A 27,343-nucleotide genomic window follows, 5' to 3' on the forward strand; every position below is an offset into this window, starting at 1 on the left:
GAAGTCAGGCAACTGTAGCTCATATGAGAAGTCACCATAGTCTGTAACCCAGTCCTCAGGCTACTCACCCTTAAATAATAAACACCTGATCTTTTTTTATAAACTAAAGTATTTTTGGTCAGTTTCAAAAGACTTAACTATGTCTCCTCACTCAACATCATGGGTACACACTACTGCTCAGGCATACTTGCTAGTCATGCACTTGCGCAGCATCGACTTTATTTAGATAGTAGCTAAGCACTCACTGCTGCAGAGTATTGGCCGCTCATGCTACGCTACCTGCTTCACATGGTTGTTGATGTACCTTTTCCTATTAAAAGCACTGCCCCGGGAAAGTCCCATGCCTCAAACTGATGGCAGTCAAGACAATGTTTGCGTACATATTATGCTATACTTGCTCTACTCTTACAGGCACTCAAAACAAAGCTACACTCTCACAACACAATTTTGCCATCAGCAAATGGGAATAGATAGTAAGACTATCTATCACCAGGATGGAATCAAAGCCGAGAGATGTCCATGACACAAAAAGCTGATTTACTAGTAGAAAAGGGGAGATGCTCATACACTGACCACCCACACTTACACACTTACAGATATTCAGCAGGTATCGAGGGAACAGATTTTAAAAAAAGGAACAAATGGGACTCTGCAAACACATTTTGCATAAAGCTTCTGTTTAGTTATTCACCATGAAATCTAGCTGTTGCAGGGTAGTGGTATGATGTGGCATTAAGAAAGGCAAATATAAAATGGTGACATTATTTATGTGGTGGTGTGTTCTAGAAGCGTTCAAACACCTTTTGTAATCTGCACAGAGCTGTGCTAGTTCTGTGTGTGTGTATTTCTATTTTCAAGGAAGGCAGCACAGCTTTTTCTCCTTAAACTTTTCTTCCTAAAATTCAGATTCATTATCACATTAGGAAAAATGTTCCTACCTCCTTCAAGAAAAAACAAGACACAAAAACCCTTCAGGATTAGATTTTAGCCTGCTACAGTTTGATGGTTCCTCTTAAAGTTTACTGTACACAAACTGAGACTAAAAATTTTGGTAGGTGAAAGCCCTAGTGGGGAAACTGAAAGATGAGAAATCTGCCTTAAACGCGTGTGAATTATAATAGGACTGTATTGTAGGGCAGTGCTGAACATAATGTCAAACAAAACACGTCACCACTTTCTTCAGGCACACTATTTATAGAAAGGTTCTTTTGGAAGGGACCTTCAAAGACCATTGAGTCCAACTGCCTGACCACTTCAGGGCTAACCAAAAGTTAAAGAATATTATTAAGGGCATCATCCACATGCCTCTTGAACACTGACAAGGCATGGAGCATCAACCACCTCACTAGGAAGCTTGTTCCAGTGTTTAACCACCCCCCCACAGTAAAGAAATTTTTCCTAATATCTAATATAGTCTAATATCCAGTGTTGAATAATCATTAGGTGTTTAATAAATAAAATGACTAACCTCTATAGCCCCGCTAGCTAAAACAGCCAGCAGCAGTCATCTGTCATCAGCTGAGCTCTTAAATCACATACAAGTTTGCCACAGGACTAAACTAATAATGAAAGTCAATACCCAAACACAAAACTTCAGTGCATCGGCTAGTGAAATTTTACCTGTATTAAAAAAGAAAAAATCCACAGAAAATTCAAGAGGCCATAAAAATGCAGAACCATCTTCACCACAGAATAAGTGAAACTAGGTCTACTTTGGCAGAATAAATAGCACTAGCCTTTTCATATCCATTCTGAAGAGTCAGGCACTTGTAGCTTCAGAAAAACCTCTTCTATTCACAGTTTAGAACAGTGGATAGTTGAGTGGATAAACTCCAGTGAGACAGAGAAGAGCATCAGGAATTAATTGTAGGAACCTAAACTGCATAAAAATATTCCCTAAATCAATTGTTGTCACAACAAAGACTAATGATAGCACAAATGGCAATATAGGCTTAGCAAGATTGATCGCTTTTGTTAACTCTGCTCAGTTAACTTCTGTGTTTCATTTTATTATTTTATGAAGCCAACTTTCCATTAAATTAACTTTCATCTAAAAAACGTTAGTATTTCTCTTTCTGTAAGGTACACTTGAGCAAAAACTGTTTACTTTTACCTCAGTTTGGCAAACCAATATATCCTAAAGGAATGTACATCTAGTTCTATTTTAGGATGTAAAAGAAATGTGTATCAGCGTTGACAAACCCTGTACTTTCAGAAATTTAAGCACCAAAATAAAGTACCAAACTCTTCAGACTGAAAATTAGTGTGCCCACCCCCCATAAGGGGTGCTTATTTTCTCTGTTTCAGCATTTTTTTATTACACCTGAATCATTTTTAAAAGTGCCACACAAAGAACTAAAAGCAAGACCTTTTAGATTTGTTTACAAGCAAATCAATTTATATTGCTCATTGCTTTTTACAATGGTTTTGTATACCTTAAACGTATCTGTCCAAGCAAAAATTTGGTTTGATACTTTTGCCATCAATATAATCTGTTGAAAACATACCACAGTTCCAATACATTGTGAGAAATATATCACAAAAATGAGTATATAAACTAAATGTAAGTACAAATGTAAAATGCAAGTGCATGTGTATTTCAAAAGGCAGCAGTTGCCAAAACACTGCAGAAGGATTTAAGAGCACTCTGTGTTACATCACAAAAACATAATACAACGAAGAGTCAAAATAAAGTCTGACTGACGATTATGCTGCATCATTCCTTATCCTGTGTTTTGAAAGGAGAATAGACAGACTTCAGAAAATGGATTGTATTAAAAAGAAAGAGGAAACGAGATTCTTAGCATAAGAATCTGCAGTGCCAGAAATCCAAGATACAGCATGTTCTGAAAATAAAAGCATCAGATATGACCTTTCGACTCAATCCATCAGCTTAGCTGAAGATAGTGGTGGGAGGGGTGGGGGAAAAATACTTACACCACAGGAGTGTGGAGAAGAATCAGACAAATGAAACAGAATTGAAATACTAAAAGCATAGCATTCTTCAAATCTGTCTTAAAATCCCCCACAAACTGATTGCATATATATTTCTGGAGTTCAAATAGATTTCCAAAATGAAAACAACAGATGTGACCAGTACCAAAATGGATTCTTACCTTTCTGCCTCTTCACTTGGGGAAAATTGCTGATTGTGGTTGCCTGAACTATTTCCACTACAATCTGATACCTAGTTTTAAAAACAGTAGGGGATAAGGGCACAGAAGGAGGAGAGAAGAAAAAAAAAACATGGTGTTAATATTTTATTTATTTATTTATTTTTAAAATGTGTTCTTCATACAGCATACTTCAGAATCCATAAAATACAAAACACCTCATCTGGAAACTGAGCCATTTCGCAGTATATATGCAGTCCGAGAAGCAGTGCACATAGAGAGTAGAGCAGGGAAAAAGCTTGTCTTGAAACAAAAGGAAAACTTTTAGCTAATAATAATAGTGCCCCCTTCTCTTAACTGCTGCCACACTATAGCTAATACCATTCAGTGAACACAACGTGAAGTCATGCTCCTTACCACAAGAAGTAAATATAAATTTCCTGTAGGAAACTAGGATGGGAGTTCAATTCAAGACCAACGAGCTGTCTGTTAGGGTTCCACCTAATGCATGCAATAAATACATGGCGCAAATGTGACTTTGGGCCTGCCGGACCGCCACCCTCTCTCCCTGCAGGTTTGCTCTGAATATCTAGCTGCTACTTACCCCATGGTGCTGGGTGAGTAAACAGCTTTGGAATTTTTAAATGTCATGTATTAATTTTACTTTCAAAAAGTGAGCAGTATATGACAAATTCGACCAGTCACAGGCCCACGTGCACATTACTGCTAACTTCCCACTCTGATCTCTTCCCTCTGTTCTTTGTCTTGTTCATTTCTTTCCCTCATATCTTAAGTAAAAGATGATGCGCTACACCGGAGATAATGGTCTCTTACCATGAATGGTATAGTGACCTTTGGCTGCTATACTAATACATAACTGAAAAAATATATAATGCTGAAATTTAAAGCAGAATGAAAACTATCTACCAGTTATTTCCTTGTTGCTATTTACTCTCTGTGATGTTAACTCATCAAGTCTCATCTCCAGTCTTCTTCTGATAGACTAAGTGAATTTGTTTCATACCCCTCATGCAGAATCATCTTTTCTTCCTCATTTGTAGCAGCCTTCCAATTTATCCATGCTAACTTAAATCTGAGGGGAAATGAAGGTGAAATTTCACCGTACAACTCTCTGCTCTTGAAAGAAATAGGGACAACATGTTTTGTGGAAACTTGATAAAAAAAGGAATTAAACTTTGCCTCACTTCATGACGATGAAGTTAAACATTCGAAGGGGGGGATTTGAATGAAGTTCATAGATAACCATACAGCATTCCCTTGTCTTTGGATTTTGTATTTTCCAACTGAATACAAATTTTCAAAAAGCAAAGGTATGAATGAAAAAAAATTACAAAACAGCTCCTTAAAAAACTCAGCAAATGACTTTTTATGAAAACAAATATCAGCTCTCCAAATGTTCCTTACAAGAATAGAAGGGATGTTACCACAAATAGAGAAAAATTCAGATAAGGGTTTAAATTACCAAAATTTAGAGGCCCGGTAAAGATATTAAAGAGCTGTGAATTCAAAATGGTCTCCAAATTAATGATAAATAGTTATTGTATCACTTAAGTAAGTTCTAAAAATAAAATCCACGCAAGCAATGCAGAAAATCAACGCAGTATTTCTTCAAGGCAATGCTTCTAACCAAGGAGAGAAAATAAGATTCAGAAAATCCTGGTACCATTACCAGCCGTTTAGGGCAAGCCATTTGCAAGGCAGAAAGCTGGCACACGTGTTTACAAGGAGATCCACCGCAGACAGCCTCCCACTCCTTTCTGATCTCCTGGCCACAAAACCCTTCACTCATAGGTTTCTAGTGATCCAGCCGGGAATTCTTCCCTATACCAATAACAAATACCTGGTTCTGATCACAAGAAGATTAGCAAAACTCTGCTCATGAAATCAGCCTGAAAAGATGCCTGGTGAGACTCCTGTGCTGTAACGTCACCTGCACATATTAGAGGGCACCCAGGAACTTGAGCTCACAGACTGTTTGATTCAACAACACATTTTATGTTTATTTTACTAAATAGGCAGTAATTAAATCCATCTTTAAAGATAAAGCATGGCAGGGATGTTTGAAAGAAATATTGAGTTTCCCAGCAACTGTAGAGCCTTGGGATAAATTTCCTCAAGGCTAAGCCTACACAGAAAATTGTTTCTACTTAAATCTGTTCTTTATCAAGATGTTACGTGGCAACATTAGGAGTAATAGAAAGAGGCTGAACATTCATAAATGCCATGTACCAGCTTCGAACAGGTGCTGAAAAATGATTTTCAAATAAAACCAGGAAAGAGAATATTTGATAAATAGAGTATCATTACCCAGAATAGACAGGTTTCCCAGTTAGATACTAAGTACAATGTGCCAGTAATTTATTTATTGTAGGAAGAGAACTGGAAGCATCCTTCCCATTCCCATTACTCCAACAGAATCTAACCACGTTCCTCTGTGTTAAAAGCACTATACCTTATTTAGTTGCTCTTAAATGCATGATTTAATTCTTAAGTTGCCCTGTGTGGAGTCAGAAGTTGGACTTGGAGATCTTTGTGGGTCCCTTTCAATATTCAGTTAAGCGATTCTCTTTAATTCCTTCTTTATAGATTTTTCCTGTGCTTCATTGTTGTGAATTACAAGCCGACATATTAATTTGTTTATATTGATGAACAAAATAAATGGTATTTTATATGGAGACCACTGTTTGGCTTCCTTGACATCAATCTGCAAACTTTCACTGTTACTTCACAAAAGCTTTATGAAATACACTACCTAACTTTGAGATGCCTGCAGGTTGACCCATCTCCAAGTGCTCCCATAGTGCTGGAGAGCAAACAGAACAGGAGCTCCTCCTCCTTGCAGAGGAACACTCCTTAACTGATTCCCTAGGGACTGGCTCTATCCAGCAGAGGAAGAGCACAGCCCCAAAAATCAAAAACTGTTTTTCCCTTTGAAACGAACAGAATTTTTTTTTTTTAAATATTCCATTTAATCAAAATTAATCCAATGATCGACATTATACTGGTTGTAGAAGAACACATCTTAAGACAATAGTAGTTGGACTCTACGGACTAGAAAGCAAAAGCCTAAGTGCAGCCAAAACCACGCTATTTCATAAAGCAAATTTTCTACCTCATATTAGGGAGCACAGTTTAAGGTGACCTATCAGCTAAAAAGAGAGCACAGTGAACATTAATGTGCCTGAACAACAACAACAGAAGAGCTGGGTTTCTTTTGAAACAAGCAGATCCATTAGTGTGATTATGCTAATAAATATGATGTCAATTAGGTTTTAGACGGAGTCTAATAGAGACTAATTTCTGCTCTCAGTAAAGGCACACTGGCCCAGAGTAAAGAGCAAATTTTACAGCAGATAAGCAATAAGTAGCCAAGCAACAAAATAATTTCACCATCACCTAAGTGCATTTTCCTGTCTCAGAAATGCAAGTGGTTTCAGAATCAAGGAAAAGAAGAGAAAGAAGTTATTTATGCAGCCCACATAGTCCATCCTGGTACACTGTCACTTGGCCTGACCAAGCTGAGTCTAATAAAAGGTCTGGGTCACAACAGATGGCCTAAAGCTCACCAAATGGAATTGATGTGCTTGTGTCTTTCAGATGCTGCTGCAGCCATTTAGGAGGAAAGCTGAGTTGTGGCAGCAATTGAAGGGAGTCAGGGAAGAAGAAAAATATCAGTTCTGGTTAGTGGCAACAGATTAGAACCAACACTCTGAAAACGGGTTCAGCAGTCCTCTAAAGCTTTGATGTGCTCAACAGAACCAAGTCAACACAGAAATTCTGCCAGAATAGCATCCCTGCTGCCTCTTTCCACTCACTTGTTCTTTATCCTCTTGCATCAGAAATCACAGGAGAAGCAGCTCACCCATAAAGATAAGGCAAGCATAAACATCATCTTGTACTTGGGCAAGCGGGCTCAAGACACACGTGGGTATCCTACGTCACGATGGAAGTTGGAAGAAAATTAGCTGTTGACTTTTGTGAGGGGGAGGGAAAGCTAGCAGGAAAGTGAGCAGGTACTGTTTGTTCTAGGAAACAGCAAAATGAAACAGGTTTGTGATAAGTAGGAGTAGGTTTTCTTTAGGTCTTTAAGCAATTCTTCAAACTTCATTGACATGTTTAAAAAGGGTGCAACTGGGAAACACCTCCCTGCAACAGGCCAGGAAAACCTCTAAGTCAGTGGCAAAGTGTGCTGGAACTCAAACCTTTCTTTCCACATTACAGAATCACAGCAGACAGCTCTGAATGACCAGTGTTCCTAGTGTCACTACGGTTCAGACAACAGACCTCTACAGTCCCCAGCCATGCTTCATGGAAGAGATACCATACAGTAGTGGAAATGCAACATATTATTTCATCTAACTTCACTGAGGCAAGCTGCAATAAAAGGCCTGGTATGCCTTTCAACAATACAGTGATCTCCGGTATACCACCCACCATCAGCTAAGTGGAATTAAAAAAAAAAATAAAAAAATAAAAATTTCTACCACCAAACTGAGAAGCCAACTATATTACAGATTTAATGAATACTGTGCCCTATCATCCTTACTGTCTCCACTTCACCAAAAGAAAAAGAAAACTAAATTTGAATTTAAAAAGAAAAAAAAAACAGTTCATTCTCAGTAAAAAAGAAGGCAAAAGAAGCATGTTTAGTTTTAAATAAGCTACAGAGAAGCATCAAATACCTCAGTTGTTTCAGGAACTCAACATCAGAGTTACTGTTAATGAGCTTGATGAACTCCTCATAAGAAGGAGCATATGTGTAGTCTTTCTTCTGATGTTCATTCATCTGTTCTCTGTACTCCAGCTGGCTTAGTAGCATTTGGTTGATATAATCTGGATCACTCAGCAGTTCCACCACTGGTTTCAGTACTGGAGAGAAAAAATATTTTAAAACAAAATCCTTATGTTGAAGAATAACTGCTGTCCTTTGAGAGAATATCGCAGATGAAAGGCAAAAATAAATACAAAAAAATGATTTTAAAAAATCTCAAACCAGTCTTCTGGACTACATAGTACATTTGAGACTGCGCATACCTTTCTTCTTGATAAAACTGTTCCTGCTATTACATGAATTGATGTACATTGACAAAGCTGAGCTCTATTTGGGAAATTTTAAATCTTTTCATTCTTTCTGCTCTGTGCCTTGGACATTATGACATTACAGACTTCACAAATGAAAATTAAAAGTGAACTGAACTGCATAATATACTTGAGACTTCATAACTTCTGAATTTGACTTCAATTACATAAAAAAATATTTGTGTATTTATAATCTGATTAAAGAGCATCTGATAAGAAAGCAAAATAGAAAATCCTCAATAAAAAAACAAAACACTGGATAAATCAATGACAAAAAAAATCTGTTATCATGATTCGATTATAATCACATCCTTAAATCTATGGATTCTGTGTGTCTGAATAAAGCCGAACAGGTCAGAATTATTCATATAATCAATAAAAATAGTGCCACTGAAGACAGCAAAAGGGTTCTCCTGTGACAAAAATAAAAGAAATGAATGGACAAAATTGGGTTTTATCCTGAAAGGTGCTAAGCAGCCTGACATCAAGTCAAGACAAACAAGTAAGTATATGCTTACTTTTGAAAACAAGACGTCTTACTGGTCACCATAATAAATTAAATTTCAGGATTTATAAACATTGTATCAAGACATACATAAAGATGTCTATAATTACTAATACTGTACAGGTGCAAATGGTTAATCATCTCTGATCTTTGCTCTACCTTTTGTTGCAAGGATTTCTGCAAGGACTATGCGCAAGCTGACAGACTGGATATCCTTTGAGGGTAGGAGACAATACACCAGAATTTGAGAACATTTTTGCAGGAATCTTACTTCTTCGTCAGAGCTCCTCAAGCACGGGTGCAGCAAAAAAGGTCTTGGTGGATCTTCCTGCCTAAGAAAATGAAAATAAAAAATAGAAAAGCAAAGAGAGAGAGGGAGAGAGAGAGAGAACTTACATAGTACTTGTGTTATGACCAGTCATTATTTCTGAAAACATACAAAATATGCAAAATCCATCATCCAGTTAAAAAAAAAAACAGTAAAGAAGCACTTTAAACCACGTGCATTTTTTCAAATTCGATTTAAATATATATATATAGACACATTTCCAAATTCTTTTGTCCTGTCTGTGTTTTCACCCACCAAAATAGAAATACAGTATTTTAAAACTGTATCAAATAGAAAAAAGAAAAAAAAAAAAAAAACAACAATTGGAGAGAAATGAAAGTTTCTCTGAATTAAAAAAGAAAAATAATTTGTTCCCTCATTGATCTTACAATGAAATCTTGTTTAGTTTCTCAAAAAAAATGACTGGACAATCTCAAAAAGCAAATACATTCTTGTACAGCAAACTAATTATAGATTTGAACAGAGTATTTGGGATCACTTCTAGTTTGAGAAACAGGTCTAGCTGCTAGATAATGAAAGTACAATCTTTCCTTTGTTACTGACAAAAAGTAAATACCTGGCATGTTTGACTTGGCTTTCCTAAAACACCAATTTTCAACCTGGCACCTGCAGACTGCATCAAATTGCTCTGTGCAAGATACCTTGATAGTAACAGACTTGGGATTATCATCCATCTACAGTGTAAGTGAGAAACTAAGTAAGAAGATTAACAAAAAAAAACACACCACACAGATTTAGAAAGACTGTACTATCAGGCTGGCAAATAAAGGAAGAAGTGACTCCCAAAGAGCAAAGACAGAGCCAAACAAGTCACCTCAGTAGGTCTGCAAATGAGAACTGAGCACATTATTAACAGTGTCAGTGGAGTGTATAAAGTGTGTAAATCAAAAGCATGAAGCTGCAGGGGACCAGTGGGTGTGTGCAGCCCAACTTTTGGGGCAATACCCTTGTGGACAGCACGCTCACCAGAAAGGGGTGAGAAGCCCTAAAGAGATTTTAGGCACTGCTCACTGAGATGGGACTAAACCTGCATCTCCCAAGTCCCAGCAGTCGCCCCTGCCAAATCACAGATTTCCCACTTGTTTGAACAGGCACACAGAGATTACAGAGCCGTTAAGAGAAAGGACAGGAGAACTTGTCTCAAGTTGAGTCCTTTGATCAGCAGCTTCAGGCTGGAATATGCACCTCTTATACTAATAACCACCATGGATTTAAAAAATAATAATAATAATAAGCAGGGAACAAGCCTGGGAATCAGAATCGGTTTTCCTCCATCATCCTGAGTGCCTCAAAGTCAGAGTCCATCTTGCCAGCCTTCAGTGGAGGCAGATCCTGACCTTTTTGGCTAATTAACGCGTCAGCTTCAAGAAGGGGCTGGAGATAACTCTCAGACAGAACCCTTAGCCTGCTGGGGAAGGCATTCATGAGCACGCACTTGCTCACCAACAAGCAAGCTAGATAGTGGATACTAAGTGGATGGAGGAACACCAAAATTCCTTGTTGCTTTCACTTTGTACATGGTGAAAGAAGCAGGCTCCTAACTTTTATGTAAAGCACATCAGGCCTGGAGTCAGTATAGTGTGCTACAGTATTGTAACGTATCATACTGATATACTCCTCCTTCTGCTACTCGAGGGGCAAACAAACACACACACACACACACCAGCACATCACGGTAGGTGCGTTTCAGGAAGATGGCACAAAGCCTTCCAGCGCTAACAGCCGGGGGTGGCCACACCATGGCTACAGCGTGAAGCACGACAGCACAGTGTGCGCTGCTCACAGGCTCCTCACGAACAGCCCTTCTGATCACAGCTCTGGAAGAAGCAGGGAGCAAACCTCTTCTGCCTTGATTTTGACTCAGTACCAACCAGTCCATCTCCTCCCAGCTGCCAATGGTTTTCTGGACTTTTCAGAGCATGGCGGCCTGGATGTGCCATGGGAATTCCTTACTGGAGGTCACTCAGTACCTTTTATTTTACTCAAGAAAGGCTCTAGAAGCAGAGCTGGTGCTCTAGCAGTTCCTTCACTGCCACATGCCTGACATACTCCAACCCCAGACTTGTGGTTTAGCAGCAAGGTGACCATGCCAGGGGGTACAGGATGACAGACACGTTGTCACCTGAGAGGTGCCAGGGCAGTTCCCAAAGACAGCCAGGACTGGTCTTCAGCAGAAGGCCCTGAGGTATTATGAAAGCTCAGGCCTTTCATGTCTCACCCCAGCACTTCTTCCCATCATCTGTGATGTCTGCTTCCTTCCCACTGCTGCAGGTTGCCGTCCTGACTGTTACCCACAGAGCTCCTCAGAGCTGATTGCCTCTGTGTGTGGAAAAATGACCAAAAATTGCATGGGCTCAAAGGAGAAATTTCCAGTTAGACACCACTACATGGCCAGTGGTGAGAGGCAGCACTGCAGAATGGTTTTCGCTAGTTGGCAAAGGAGGGAGCAAATATGGTGGAAGAATATCAGTGTTATAATAATAGTTGTAATTCTGCTCCAATAATGCAAGCCATTTGTTTCAAGATGACCACATCAGTTTTTAAACTCATTTTCAGGAGAACACGAATGTTAAAATGACATTTGGATTTGACTTCACTGAAGCCTTTTATTGAATCCTAAATCAACTGTTTTATTTTCAAAGGTGGATAATGGAGAGCGCTTCAATTGTTACAAGAAAGACAAATTTCAAAAACAAGTCCCTGGGAGCAGCTTGGATGTACATACTTTGTTTGCTCTTCTGAGGAGCACCGTATGAAGATGATGTGTAGTTTTCATTATTATCCAGCACAGGTGGTAGGGCTGACTTAGCTCCACAAGCTGTTTATCTTGTTCTGGTAGGATCTTTTCCCTCTAGCAGCTGAATACCTGGCTATCTTCCTCAGTGCATTTCCATTCCTCTCGCATCCTCCAGATACATCCTCCAGCCTTCTCTCCACCACATCAAACACCCCTCCTCATATGCTCTCCCTAAAGGCATTCATTATCCAAAATCAGACACGTCCCAGGCAGACTGGCAGACAGAAAGTCTGGGTCATTTACGTACAGCCACCTCTTACTGGGAAGCGAAGGCTTCATCTTCTGGACAGGTCAGTCCACCTAGAGTCAGCCACTTCGAAACTCCGCCAGAAGCTCAAGCTAAATGCCAGAGAACAGGTTTCGTACACAGAGCATCAGCTGGCTGGCAGCAGACTAACTTTCAACAACCCATTCCTGGCTAGTAACAGCAATGATAGAGAGTCAGAACTGAAAGCAAATGGTGACTGCTTTTTTTTTTTTTTCCTAGAAACGCACACAGACTTTCCTTTCTGGACAGCTTTACCTGATTTGTGGGACATGGTGCACAGTTATTAGATCAAGATTTACTTCAGTATCTCTCTAAACCCATCCACACACAGCACAAATCTCCTGAGGAATGACGGTCTGTTTGGGACTGCAGACACCCTGGGGCACTGACTGCACCTGTGCTATCAGGCATGCAAGAGAAGGGCTTCCTCATACTCTGCCTCCCTGTTGTACACGTTTATTCCCAGTCCACAAGCAATACATACGGCTTGGCTGAGTTGGACCTAAGCCAGCACTCTTCTGGTACAGTCAACAGAACAAAAACAGAAAATTGAACAGAATAAACAAGCAGAATGGCAAATATTTGGTTCTTGTCCTTCTAATTTGTTTAATGCATTCCTGCCTAAGGGAATAAGGGGGGGAAGGGGAGTTGCACACACTGCAGCTGTAAGAATAGTTTCCTTTTTTTTTTTTCCTGCAGTTATCTCCATCACCTAACAGGACATAAATCTCTGGAAGAGGGGCTCTTTCAGCTGTTTTCCTAGCCAAACTGTAATTAAAATATCATTTAAAAAGCAAAAGGGGATGAACAGAATCCCATCAGATTTTTAAAGGATGCCAGCCAGAGGGACCTTGAGAGGTGGGCCTGTGCAAACCTTATGAAGTTCAGCAAGGCCAAGTGCAGGGTCCTGCACCTGGGTCAGGGCAATCCCAAGCACAGACACAGGCTGGGTGGAGAAAGGATTGAAAGCAACCCTGAGGAGAAGGACCTGGGGGTGCTGATTGATGAGAAGATCAACAAGAACCAGCAATGTGCGTTTGCAGCCCAGAAAGTCAACCACATCCTGGGCTGCATGAAAAGCAGTGTGGTCAGCAGGGCGAGGGAAGTGATTCTGCCCCTCTGCTCTGCTCTCATGAGAACCCACCTGGAGCCCTGCGTTCAGCTCTGGGTGCCCAACACAAGGACATGGACCTGTTGGAGCAAGTCCAGAGGAGGGGCACGAGGATGATCAGGGGGCTGGAGCACCTCACCTGAGGGAGTTGGGGTTGTTCAGCCTGGAGAAGAGAAGGCTCCGGGGACACCTTACAGTGGCCTTCCAGTGCCTACAAGGGGGCTACAGGAATGATGCGGAGGGACTCTTGGTCAGGGGGCGTAGTGACAAGACAAGGGGGAATGGCTTTAAACTGAAATAGGGGAGCTTTAGATTAGATGTTAGGAGGAAATTCTTCTCTCAGAGGGTGGTGAGGCCCTGGCACAGGCTGCCCAGAGGAGCTGTGGATGCCCCATCCCTGGAGGTGCTCAAGGCCAGGCTGGATGGGGCTTTGGGCAACCTGGGCTGGTGGGAGGTGTCCCTGCCCAGGGCAGGGGGTTGGGACTGGGTGGGCTTTAAGGTCCCTTCCAACCCAAACCACGCTGTGATTTTTGATAAAAGAATAGAGAAACAAAGTCTTCACAGAACTCAACTCTAAATAAGCCTTGCATATCAGTGGCAAACAGTTGTAGCAATAAATCCTAATGTTGCTGTTGGGACAAAAGAAATAAAGGGGACTGGAAGACTGAAAGCGTGAGGGAAAGTTTGGGGGGAGGCAAAACAGCTACAAAATAAATTAAAACACCAGTGGTAAAACAGACAACAGTCAGGCTTAGATCCTCCTTTTTATGTATACAGAAAGTATTATACTTCTATTTGCTTCCATATAAACTTCGATCAGCTTGTAGGGAAAACATGCTGTGCATCAACAGAGGGTCTGCCCAGAAAGCAGCATCCCTCAGAACTTGGGCTTCCCTCTCACACCTACCTACAAGGTAACAGGGCGGTGAGCAACCATGGAAGCAAGTATTACTGGCACTGCTGCCGTCTGTCCCCAAGCAGCAGCTAGGACGTCCTGACCACACGCTCTTAATGCTTGATATAAAATCTGCATCTTCAGCTCTGGGGGAATGTTACCAAGAACGCAGGAAGGCAGTGTTCGTTTTTGCAGTAACCAGCAGGAACAGCAGAAGCTAACACAAAGCAGTGCCCTACATCTCTCCAGCACCAATAAAGTTATCAAGCACTATCAAATAACTCAAGCAGAAATACAGATATTATTTCTCATCCTGTCCAGTTTTGAACACGTGTTATTAGGATTACGTGCTTGGACTTTCCAAACAAAGAGACTCTTGGCAATCGCAGAAAACCCTCAACCAAAAAGGAGCATGGCTATTTATGGAGAGAGCTTTGAAAGTCCAGCCAATTATCCACAAATTCCGAGCACAACTGCGTGCAGTGAACTAATACAAATGAGGCACTGGAGCAAACAGTTTCAGAAGCAGAGTGATACCAGGTTTGTAAACCAGGCCTATTTCATCTGCTTTAGGCAATAGAAAAAGAAAGCCAAGTGGCAACTGCACTCGTGTCCTCCCGAACGATCGAGACTGAAGTCATGGGGATATATTTCGGAGCACTGAGATGCAGGGGACTTCAGTGATTTTAAAACAGACAGAACTCAGGCTTTGCACAGCACGCTTACAGATCACCCCTCTTCACTCCCCCGTGAGCTACAAAGCCAGCGTTAACCTCACAAATTTCTTGCCAGTGATTTTCATTTTACCAACTCTTCAAGCATGCTCCAAATTTTTAACACTATCCAAGGCTATTTCACAGCTTCAGAAAGCAAATGTATTTCCTTCAGCTGCCCCCAAACCAGTGGAAGATCAGGAAACCATTTGTGAAGACAGGGCCATAGGTAGGGCCTGCCAAAGTGAACGCCTTTGTATTGGGTCTGTTCCACGCAGCGCACTCCTTTGGTCCCAAACCGACACTTGGAGCAACTCTCCCCTGCTCTGCAATTGCTTCACGCAGTTATCAAACGCGTACCCACCTGAATGCCCTCAGCACCAAGACTTTGCCCCTTGTTGTTGCAAACCTCTAAGTTTATCCAGCACTTCAAAAAAGAAAGCAGAAAAGCAGGTATTCCTGAAGACGAGCAGTTACAACATTACCAACGTTATAGAAATCTGTCATAACTTCCTTTCCGTGCTTGCAGTTTTATCAACACAGGGATCTCATGGAAATTTCTAAAAAATTTCTAGGGTCTACTCTAGATACCCATGTTTTTAGTCAGAACCATCTGGTAACTGAGTGATAAAAACTGATCACAGCTGGGAGCATTCAAAGACCTCTGGTATTTGTGGTCGGGTCACAAGCTCGTGATGCAAAGCACTGTCTTTACTTTTACATAGTCACTACATGACTGCATGGAAGAGCTTAAAAATGATTCGTCAAAGAGATTTAAAAAATTAAAAACCAACCCCAAAGGTAGCATAGCATTTACAATGCCCATGCAACTCATGGGAGTACTACTGCTCCATGGACAAGAAACTACTCAAGAAGTCCACTGGATTCAAAGACGGGCATGACCAAGAACTTAATGACAAGCAAGATAAATCTGTCTGCTTTGGAAACAGGAAGCAAGCAAGCAAGCAAATAAATAGCATTCAGGACAAAAAGTCCCTAAAACATTAGCAACAAATCTACAGGAAATTATGTAAGGGTCCTTTCTCATAAAAAAAATATATTAAAAAAAAATCACAAAATGTTCCCTTTGGCCTTGCTATTGCTTTAATTAGGCTTTCAAGAGAGCCTTGCAGTTACATTTAAGTCTCAGTCGGTGCAATTGTGAGCTGAAGCGTACATGCAACTGGCTCTGACTCTCATCAGCACATCAACACTCATCACTCACGTTCATTAAAACGATTCTGAGAACTACCAGAAGCACATGTAGCCTGCACCTCTTCACCTGTGTCACTCTCAGATCTCTAACCTTCTTGACACTGCAGCACAATTACAGTTGCTTGATCTGCTTGAACTTTCTCAGGAATAAAAGGAACCAATTCAAACCTTCACAAGCCAGTATCATTAACGCACCTGAAAAAACTACCTGCTTAAAAAAAAAAAACACCTCCAAAACCAAACTACACCAAACCCAAAAAGCATAGCAAAAATCCATCAAAGCCAAACTCCTAATTTCCACAGCCATTTTTATCCAGATCAGTACGTTTTATAAAACCCTTCATCTAGCATTTACTGTCTCAATAACGATAGCATTTATACGTGTCACAGCTACCTTCCTCCACAGAAAAGCACTTGACATGTAATGTTGGTGACAGGCCCAGAGATCACACAAACGTCTTGCAAACTGCGGTCTGACTGTACCAGCAGCAGGAGGTCCTCATGCTTGGTGTGGTGCCTTGGTGATACTCAGCTGTAAACAGGAAATCCAAACTTCCCACACTGGAGCTGGAAGGCAATGGCGAGCTTTAGACCTAGTGCTACCCAGGAGCTAACTTGAACAGTGTGCCCAGAGCCCGGCTTTTTCTGACTGTTTTGTTCTCAGCACCTCAAACTGCTGCTCTTGCTGCAACCAGCCTCTACGCGTTCATAGTAATCCTCTCGGCACTCATTTTCAGAGGCTGTGATAAGCAGTTCTTCGTATTCCTAGTCTGTGGGCGGAAAATGAAATTATAAAAGAGAAACTAGAACTGGAGGAGGTGTTTAGTAGCTTGGATGCATTGTGACAATTTAGACGCACGTATAGGATTAACCAAGTTATATCTCGAGTGCTTAAACTCCCTTTGCACCCACCTGCTCTTGATCTTTTTGTTGTGGCAGCACCTTTCTTCCTTTTACTAAATACCAACTCATGCTATATGTAATCAATGCAACAAGCACAAGGATACAACAATTTATATCCTATATGTGCAAAGGCATTTAAGTGGCCCAATGAAGTTATGTTACCGACAGGGTGAGAAGAGAGAGCAGATGACAGGAATATTGTCAAGATGGGCACAACGTGAACTTAAAGCCTCAAAATTACTTGTCAATACTGACCACTCAAACAGCAATTTCTCCACAACATTTTCCCTCTCACCCTTCCCAAGAGCTTAGAGCCCTCCAACATGGTTCTGAATGTGCAGCAGGAGTAGCCTGCAGCTCCCAAGGAATCCATTTTGCCAAGTCACGACTTAGGCTGTGACTCCAGGCACAAGCACACACACTGCTGAGCATCCCTCAGATGGCACGGCGCAGCCAACTTGCGAGGAGCAGCCTGCCACACTGCGTACCCGTATCTGCAGAAACTGATTCCTCCTCAGCCTTCGGGATCAAGGTGCCCCAGCTGTAGGTTAAAGACAAAAAAACAACACTCCCAGCCAAACAACGTAGGAAAATCAGTGTCACTGTGACCGCCTCCCACTGAGCTCTGCTCAAAAAGCACTGCTTGTCAGTGGGTTCAACAACAGGCCCGCATTAACAGCTTCTGCATTTCATTTGCCTACAAATCTAGAGCAGGCAGATCTCAATTTGCCTATACTGCAGTTTAGAGACCACCAGCCCAGGGTGTTATTTAGCAAACGTTAATAGTTCTGTAGCACCATCTGATGTGGGTAATTCTTAGCCCACAACAGGTGTGAGGGAACTTCCTCTTCCTTCCATGTGGACAGATTCAAAGACACTATTTGTTGGTTATTTTCTTTGCTAGGTCCCTAAGCTACTGAATGTGTGGCTCACCAGGAGGAGCTGCTGCCTCTTGCTTTTGACAAACATTTCAAGTTACCAGAGCAAGAATACATTGCCAGGATCAGGTAATCCTAACCCCACGGAAAGGACACTGGCACCACAGACAATGCTGCACCACCTAACAGTGCAGAAACCTGCAGCATTATACACCACCCTACTCAGCTCACAGTCCATCACTGACTAAATATTCACATATATTCAACTTACGCTTTGCGTGAAGTGGCCAAGGAAATACACTTGCACAAGACATTAAGGAACAGAGGGCCAAAAGCTGCTATAAAGCAAGAATCGCCAAATACAAACCTCTCTGCAACGACAGGACCATATCCTGCAGGATGAACTAGGCTAATCCTGTTATAACCTCACTCCTGATTCAGCACAACAAAGAACTATCATTTCTCCCAGCAAATCCAAGGCTGATTTTTTTCCTCTCCTATCTCAAGTCAGAAACTACTTAACAATGGACATGGGAAAGTATCAATTTTCATTTCTACACTCAGCTAATGTCAGGAATCAAATTGTTTCCTATCTAAAAAATTCTGAATTGCCACAAATTTTGTAACTGAATAATGACGGGATCCTTTGCAGCCCCAGCTGGACCTCATGATAACCCCCAATCATGCATGCAGGATGAAAAAGCTGGAGCTATCTTGTCTACCATTTTCATGGTTCTGTGTCATCCCAGGCAGTCTTGCCCGTAGCCAGAGGAGCATCTCTGCCCTGAATTCACTTTGTGTCTAGCAGGAAAGAGTTTCCTTTAAAGAAAGTGAAGGGACAGAATGAAAGAAAAGTGAAACAGAGCTAACGCTGCCAGGCTTCTCCCTCCTGATTCCCTGCCTCCCACCAGCCAGCATGGAGCAGCCTCTTCTCCTCATGCTCTCCCTCATTCAGGTACACGTTTTTCCTTATCTGTTAGCCTCTGCTGGCCATTTACTTTGAGCTATTTGTTATCAAATGGAGCCTTGCAATAGCTGAGATAAGCCAGAGGGAAAGCAGGAGCGAGGTGAGGACAGTAGCCTCCTATTCTGAAGGGTTGCAGCCTATTTCATCCCGTCAGACATCTTGATCTGCCAGATATCACAGGCTTCAGTCAGAGGAAGCAGAGAAGGGATTTCTACGGCTGAAGCAAACCAAGTGACAAAACACGTGAGCTTTGCAATGAAGAAACTGACACCTCTGTCCTCCTGGGGACAGACGGTTTCTTTCCCTGACTTTATTGTGGTCATCTGTTGTCATATAGGTGGAAAACAAAGTGCTTTAGGCAGCACCTTCTCCAGGGCTAGAACAGGTATTTAGAACTTTGTAAGCCACCCGAGAACAGGCAAAACACCCTTTGCTGCCACACTGCACTATAAATTTGGCAGAGGAAAAAAGACAGTGTTCTGTCAGGCATTACAACAGGACAGATACCCGGCTCTAATTACAGTCTCGGTGCCACTATATTCATCACCCCAAACTAACTAGATTCATTATTACAGTCTCTGAGAGGGAAACAGGAATTCCAATTTAAATCTGCTGCTGTTTTTAAAACGTTGACAGAAATCAGAAGATAAGCGAGGCTAATGACATCTCTTGCGCTCCCTACCTTAGAAAGGAGAATTTTCTGTTTGAGCTGTCATAATATATAAGCAAAGGTTTTCCAAGAGACTCTAGCTTGGAGTTTCCAAGCCAAAAGCGACACTTGGTAGTTCTCAGCCTATGACTTAAGCTGCCAGCAGGTTCTAGCACAGCAAACACAATTAATTTAGTACCAAACTCAAATTATTCTGAGTACCACATTCTCTTGAAGGCAAAAAAGAAAACCGTATCAGAGTCTCTGGCACGCCTTCGGTATGAAACACATGCTCAGATCACCTGGAAGTACCAATTCAATCTGTACCAGGTGTGAGCACACAGCCACATTTCTGCTGACTTTGCCACAGGACATGGGGCAGCATTTCAGCTGGACAACTCCTATAAAGCTTCTTGAACTTTTTGAACAACCTTGGACGAGCAGCACGAGGATGTGCTAGCACTTCAGACTTTGCATCACGCAGCTGGTAGGACTGCTGGTCTGCTGTTAGGCACCTTAAAACCAGATTTTTCCTCCTTGGGAATTCTCAACCTTGCACAACGAGAAAAACAATGAGTCCAATTTCAACCTAGACGAATCTGAAGTTATGGCTGTGGGGCATTTTTTTGACCCACTATCATACTATTTAATTCTCATTACCATGTTAATGCAGTCTGACTTATCCGGCAATGACTAAGGTGCATTTACCCTTCCAAAGAGAAAAAGTTAATTGGAAAATACCCAGGAGATTTTCTTCATTGTAGCTCTATGCAGTGGAAATAACAATCCAGCAAGATCTAGTGGAGGTGGTCATTATTCTCAGCGGACCAAGAATCTCATCAAGAATGAGCATTAACAATATCTAGTAATTCTGCAATTGTGTATTCTGTGTCCCCAGCTCCAAACAGGTGAGCATTCACACTTCAAACCAACAACAAACCAACTGTCCTCACCCTTTAAATTTTCTAATCGTACCTTTCCCCAAAGCAAGTATTTTACTGTGACAAAGGTAAAGTGCAAGCACAGCGCTTAAAATCAGAGAGCACCATCAAGAGCTTTACCAGACCACGAGATTTCTACCATGTACTAGATCTAAAACAAAACAGTATCTGGAATTCAGGTAATGCATTGTTATTGGGACAACACTGTGATGACACAATGTTACTGTAACGTGCCTACATATTAATTTCTTCTTTTCTTGAAGGCAACCATTCTTTAGTTTCCATTGCTTTATTTCCTACAGATTAGATTACATAAAGATGGCAGCTACCACAAATACACTGACCCTGTCTTCTGCTCCAGAACAGAAGGATGTGCAAATGGCACCGCAGAGACTGGTCGCTGACTAAAACCAGTTGATCTTTTCTCTCTGGATTGTTAAAAATATGTGAATCTAACTGTATGCAAAACAGTGTCATAGTATAAAATGTACAGTATAAAACCAAACAACCAGAGCACACTTCTGTTAGGATAACTGCAGTTAAGTGCAGATATAAGCTCAAATTCCATGCGCCACTCATTTGGATCAGTGAACTGCGTAGGCGTAAGAGCTCCCACATGCAATTACAATTTGGGTGCGACAGTATTTAGGAGACAGCTGACCTTTTTAAGTGGGCAAAGAGGAAATTCACGGAATTAACAAGGTAACCTAAAAAGAAAAAGAAAATCCAGCCAACAATTTTTCACCAGAAAAAAATCTAGTTACTGCAGGACAGACAGCTTACAGAAACCATGAAGCTTTCCCTCCTGGGGAGAGAAGAGAGCAGAAATGGAAAACTGAATGGAATTAACCCTCATGCTATTTTGGGAAAGGTGCAAATAACTACGTTCTCGTTTGTTGACTGCTCTGACAGTGCCTCTCCTTTCCCTTGCAGGTTCGCACTACTTGCAGGAACTGCTCAGACAGCCCGCCTCCTACTGCGAGCAACGAATTCAAAGATGAAATGGAAATAGCAGTGAATCTCAACCATTAAAAAAGAAGGACAAACATTTCCTTCCACAGGTCTTATAGGTGCCTTGAAGCCCGCTAGCTCTCTAGAACTGTTAATAAACATGAACTGTTTTATCAGTTGCCTACAAAAATGTTAAATTCTTCGTTGCTTTGATATCACACATCTAAAAGCAAAGAGACGAGCAGAAAATTCCAATGAAACACAGTTCTGCTTTTACCTGGCATTGGCTCCTTTAAGGTCACGGAAGTGTGTGAGTAAAGCTTTCACTACATCATTGCAGACGACTTTAACTACATCAATGTGACTCAGCCTCTGTCGCAGCTGCTTGGCAACCTCCCAGAAGTCTTCAGATAGCAGCTGGTACAGCTGCCCTTCATCTCTGCTGAGTGGCCCATACCAGGACAGGATGTAATCTCTGTAGCTGTAGTCAAACACTGAAAGGAGAAACAAAACAATCAAGAGCAAGAACCGTGAAAGGGGAAGACACACACTGAGCCCTCCACCCATCTCCTCAGTAATAAGATGGGTAATAGGTTTCATATCTTCTCCTTTAGGCTTTAAATTCTCCCCAGTGCCAGGTTGGCAAAGCTACAGAAATTGGCACCTCCCAGGTTACTGGAGGTCACTTTGCAAAGCAAAGCCTGTAAGTGGATTTGCTCGGTCAGCCAGGTTACAGGCTACACACTAACCCCAAACTAGCCTCTGCGTCTCAGTAGCGGATTTGGTTATACGAACTGTCACATAATCTGGCTGTATCTAGGCTGCTGCAGACTGAAACCAACCATCCTTCTTCAGACACAAACTCAGTCTCCACTCCAAAGTCACTGTTAAGAGAGGAGGCGGTAAGATTTTGTATCTCAATAGACATACCTAACACTACAGGAAGTACGTTATAGGATTGGTAGAGCTAGAGATGGAAGAGAAGTAGATTAGAAAGACAACATGAATTTCAAAGCTGAGGTGATATTCCAAACCGTAGCTACAAGCAAGAGGATTGCTGTAATGGCGTGTTCCATGACAACACCTTCTTCTACTAGTTTTTCTTTTTGACAACACTTGTGTCTCCAGTTTTACTGATGCATTACTAGCAGATGTTCCTGGAGTGCCGGGAGGGAGCAGGAAGCCTTCAGGAAGCACGCACAAGCCACATTTAGCATAGCTAGCAAGGTGGGAATGAAGTTGGGGAGGAGGGGGCAGTAAATGGGATGCAAATCAACTTGGAATTAACAGAGGGGTAACTGAACAGGAAGGAAGAGGGGAAAAAAAGAATAAAAAGTCGCATGCCTGATAATCTAAGCAGGTGGTTCCTTACCAGACATCCTGATTTCAGAGTTTTTTGGTTTTTTTAAACGTCAAAAGTACACCTAGTTTGTCACTGTAAGCCTATGGTTTAAAATAATCATGTGATTCCACTATTTTTTAGCTTTCACTTCGATGGAAATTATTTTTTGGCAGCCTAGTAAACTATAAAAAGCTCCCTGGCACTATGACAATGAATTAGTAACATAGTAATAGGCAGAAGTATTCAGCATAAGTTGTTATGCTGAATACTTCTGCCTCCCTGAAATACTAGGAGGCTTCATCCTACATCACTTCATCAAAAACATTTCAAAAGAAAAGATTAAATTTTCTGAAGCATTTGACTAGAAACCCTGATCAATCAATTCTGCAGGTTTTTTAAGCGACTGACTCACTTCACTAAGATGGAATACGTTAAGTCATTTACTAAGTCAATTCAAGGCTTTCAAATGAATTATTCAGAAAAACATTTCACTAAATAAACACATAAATAAGTGAATAGAAGTTCTGAAGTTTTCTTTTTGATAGATGTGAGAAAAAATACAGAGTCATACTGCAAGACGATAATTGCAAACTTTAAAACAGACCCAACTTCTTTACTTTTCTAAAACAGAAGTTATATTTCATTGAAACCTGCCATCAACAAATACCACGAAGTGATTATAACAGTTATAAAAGGCAGTGGTCTTCTGCTGATCTGATAAGCTTCTGATAAGCTGAGGAATAACCCCTCAATATATCTAAGAGCAATTAGGAACAGTATTTTGAAAACTGAGGGTTATTCTTTATCTCAAGTGTCCCATGACAACACACATTTTAAGCATCTGTTTTTCCCACAGCTGTCCCTGTCCTTCTGCAACGAACTTTTTCTGACAGCTTTGCCTCAGTTGCAGCATCTGAAGAGCGATGGAAAGCTATCACAGTACAGATTCTCTTCCCACCTATCCTGAAAAAGACCTGTGTTTCTTGAAGGCAATTAAAAGACACTGCCTTTTGGTACTTGTGATTATCACCCCTGGTTGACAGTGACTTAGTTTTTCAGATTCTCTTACAGACACCCTTGCATTCACTTTAGAGTGAAACAGCATACTTTTTCAGCATCCCTTGCCTAAGACAACGAGTCATGGTATAGAGGAGTGGTGGCTCCTTACCTGTATTGGGCAGACCACTACAGAACAAGAGAAAACTTGTATCTCTATCCCTCAGGCTGTATTCTCTTTCAGAACACACACCTATTCCATCTGAGCCTTAGTTTATAACTGTACTTTCAGGCAGCTCCTCTCCAAAACAAACTCTGTTGCTCATTCTCTCCATAATCCCCATTACGTACAACTTTAAGTCTCTCTGCTCTGGGACAGCACATCAGAACATGCAACAATGCTAATTAGTAAGGAATTACGAGAGCCCAACTCTTGCAAATTCATTATGCTCCCTGTTGAAATACCTGAAGCAAGAGCTATCACAATTGGAAGACTCCTGCTCAGGCAAAGCAAGGTGATGGTCTGGCTCTTTAGGTGCATGAACATTAAAGATCCATGAGATCTAGTACTGATATTAAGCTAAAGGCAAAACATCTCCGATTATTACCAAAAAATAAGCTGTGCAAGTATGAAATACTTCACTTGGGTTTCTGTCAGTTACCCACTTTGAACACTTTAAATGGATTTCCCCATTCTAAACCCTATTTTCTGCACCCTACCTTTGATAACTCTCTTCCTCTATACCTTTTCTATGGTTTGCTCGCCATCCGTGAGTTTTGTTGCCCTTCCTGAATCACTACCGTTTAAGTGTCTTGCTTTCTATAAAACCTGGGGTACTTTAAAGTTTAGAATATATGTCCAAACGAGCACTGAGACAGCTTTTAGCATTTCTTTTATTTATTTTAAAACCAGATACCAACAAGGCAAAGTATTAAAACAACCAGCCACAGCCACTAACAGCACCCTGTCCTGGCGTAAGACCCTGCCTCATCCACATCTCTCATCCTGGCCATGATGTGCTGTGGCTGCCTCAGATGCCTGCCTAGCGATGCAGCTGTCGTCTCTTCCAGTTCTCTGCAGAAACACAGAGAAATCCAAGAGCGCAGCTTGCTTTCTTCAAAGGAAAAACTTGCCCATCAGCCTGTTGTCATTGTTTCCACATCATGCACTGAAGCTTTGAAAAACAACTGGTCAGAAGACAAGAAAGGACTGACAAGAGAAGAATAACACACTTTAGGGCAGTCTCTTACCCCAGCTAACTCAGCTGCTATAGACAAATTTCTTCAGATGTGGTGACAGCAATGAGTCTGGTGCAAAACTGCAGAAATTTCTATAGAGTTTTCTAAATTAGTTATTAGTCGTTATAATCTGATAAATTGTTATAATCTGATTAAAAAACAATCCTGCATCAGTGTGAACATGGGCCTCCTCCGTGGCTCTCTTAAAGACTGTCAGGAGTGCTGGGACATGCAGCCAGAAGCTTTGTGGATGGGTTAGTGAGGACACCCCTCCAGACTCTTCCTTCCATCTCTACTCCACACAGGTGTGAACTGCTAACCCTTCTTCTGCATTCATTTAATCTTCAGTGGCACCACAAGAAGCAGTGAACCAGACTAGCTTCAAATCTGCAATCTGCAGAGCTCCACACTAGGCAGCTTTTACACCGCTAAGATTCACTACACAGCTTTATGGGAGAGGAAAAAGAAGAAAGAAAAAAAGACACATACAGATACACGCGGGAATTTGAATAAGAAGGCCTAAACACCTACCCATTTTCTCAAAAGGCAGACCTGAAACTTTGTCCTTATGCAAAAACATAGAGACTTCTGCGTTGCAAAGAAAAAATAAGTATCCTTTCCTGAAAGCACTGGATAGAATTATTACACTACATCAATTTCAAAACTCTTCTGTGACTGTATTAGCGACAGAAAGGAAGGTACTGCTACAACACTTGCCTGAGCACTTGCTTACAATGGCAAGTATCACTGGCAGTAAAATGGAAGTACAATATTAAGACGAATTCTGTTAGGATCCTGCATCAGCAAACCACCACCAAACAGCCAGCTATAATGCTGTGTTGCTACCACGCCAGATTTAAGATACACAATGTGGTTATCATAAGCTAGACCTGAAGAAAAATACATTAAATAAAAATTTAGCAAAGATGACAGACAATATGCTCTCATAACTACCTGGCAAAGAGCTGTTCTGTACAACTTGTTACATCTACTACTTTTGTCCATTGCCCAAATCCAGTTCAGTCCAAAAAAAAGCCCCATCTTCACCCTCAAAGAAGAAGATAAAATATTACAGCCACTCTACTGAAATCCCTGAAAAATCACTAATGAATAATCTGAATATGTGCAACTCCGTCATTTCCAAGATAGTGATTTTTAAATCTAAAGGTATAAAGGCCATTATTCACCTGATGCATTTTAGACTTTATTATGTTTTGGCTATACAACACAAATCAAGATGATGAAGTTTCATACTTAACGTTATCTTGATTTATTGAAGTTTCCCATGCTCACTAAACCTTTATTTAGACCTGGCTGCTAAAGGCTGGCGAAAAGCTGTGTGAACCTGCCCCAGTCACTGGCAATAATGACGCTGACATCTGAGTTCTGCTGGTCAATTTTGTGCTTGGAAAAACATTGGTATTTCTGGGAGTTCAGTCACATTTTATGACATTATTCAGCCTCGATAAAACTCACGTGTTTTCTTTATAGCCTAGATGTTATTATTGCTCCTATGCAAAAAAGACCATGCCTGTACAGTTTCCCATTTCACATTGTGTTATTTTTATCAACTTTTTCTTGACATTTGCTTAATAATTACTATGAATGTGTAGGAAAAAAAAAAGGAAATTTCCAAATATACAAACAATAGAGAAAAAACAAATGTGTTATAAATATCCAGGAGACACATTAAAAAAGTATCAGACTAATTTCTGTTCAAATGATTTTGCCCATGTACTCTCTGCCAAGAGAGTTCTTAGATCCAAGCGTTTGAATCCCAGTAGCAGAGAGAACATGAATTCAAATTAGGCCTTGGTTAGATTTTGGACCCAAACAACCGATTTTTGAGAGCTGTGGAAAAAAACACAGCTTTTCAACTAGCGCCACAAAAGGTATTGCATTTTTTTTCCTTAAATGTCAATGTGTGGGTCTTAAACTGGAATGTCTTCCCTTTTGTAAATGGAAACCTTATTCTGATATTCTTCTAAAGGGTCAACAAGAATGCAGATGGGCCAGTTCTGATCCACGGGTATAAACTTATGAAATTTCCAAAATATTTTTAAAAAAGGCAGCCTCAACACAGGGGTTAAGGAAGCTAAGCAGCTATAGAGTAAGAGACGGTTCCCTGGCAGAGAAATATTTTCAGGGGTATGAAACAAAGGGAATGAATAAATAAGCAGTTTTCATAGTAGAAGAATTTCAGAAGTGGAGTTCTGCTGGAATTTGTTCTATGATCCATACTGTTTTACTTACTCATAAATGATCCTGAAAAGCAGGTAAATAATACGAAGACCAATTTTCCAGATACTATTAAGGTAATGAAGACGAATATTGTCTGTGAAGAACATTAAAAGACCACAGAATATCAAACAATTAAAAATGGAAGATAAAATTTAGTTCCTGGGAGTCTG

The 27,343-nt window shown here is 40.9% G+C and overlaps 1 protein-coding gene across 2 annotated transcripts in view; it reads right to left on the reverse strand.

Moving 5' to 3' along the window:
* Positions 1-27,343, reverse strand: part of SNX25 (sorting nexin 25) — an 89,883-nt gene that overhangs the window by 44,506 nt on the left and 18,034 nt on the right. For both annotated transcript variants that reach the window (XM_040554467.1, XM_040554466.1), the window contains 4 exons: positions 21,633-21,849; positions 8,878-9,050; positions 7,817-8,003; positions 3,117-3,187 (listed from right to left, as the gene is read on the reverse strand). In XM_040554467.1, coding sequence (XP_040410401.1) covers positions 3,117-3,187; positions 7,817-8,003; positions 8,878-9,050; positions 21,633-21,849 — 648 coding nt within the window. The remainder of the gene's footprint in view (positions 1-3,116; positions 3,188-7,816; positions 8,004-8,877; positions 9,051-21,632; positions 21,850-27,343) is intronic.

Source organism: Cygnus olor, chromosome 4 (assembly GCF_009769625.2).
Source record: "Cygnus olor isolate bCygOlo1 chromosome 4, bCygOlo1.pri.v2, whole genome shotgun sequence".
In the NCBI taxonomy this organism is placed as follows: Eukaryota; Metazoa; Chordata; class Aves; order Anseriformes; family Anatidae; genus Cygnus; species Cygnus olor.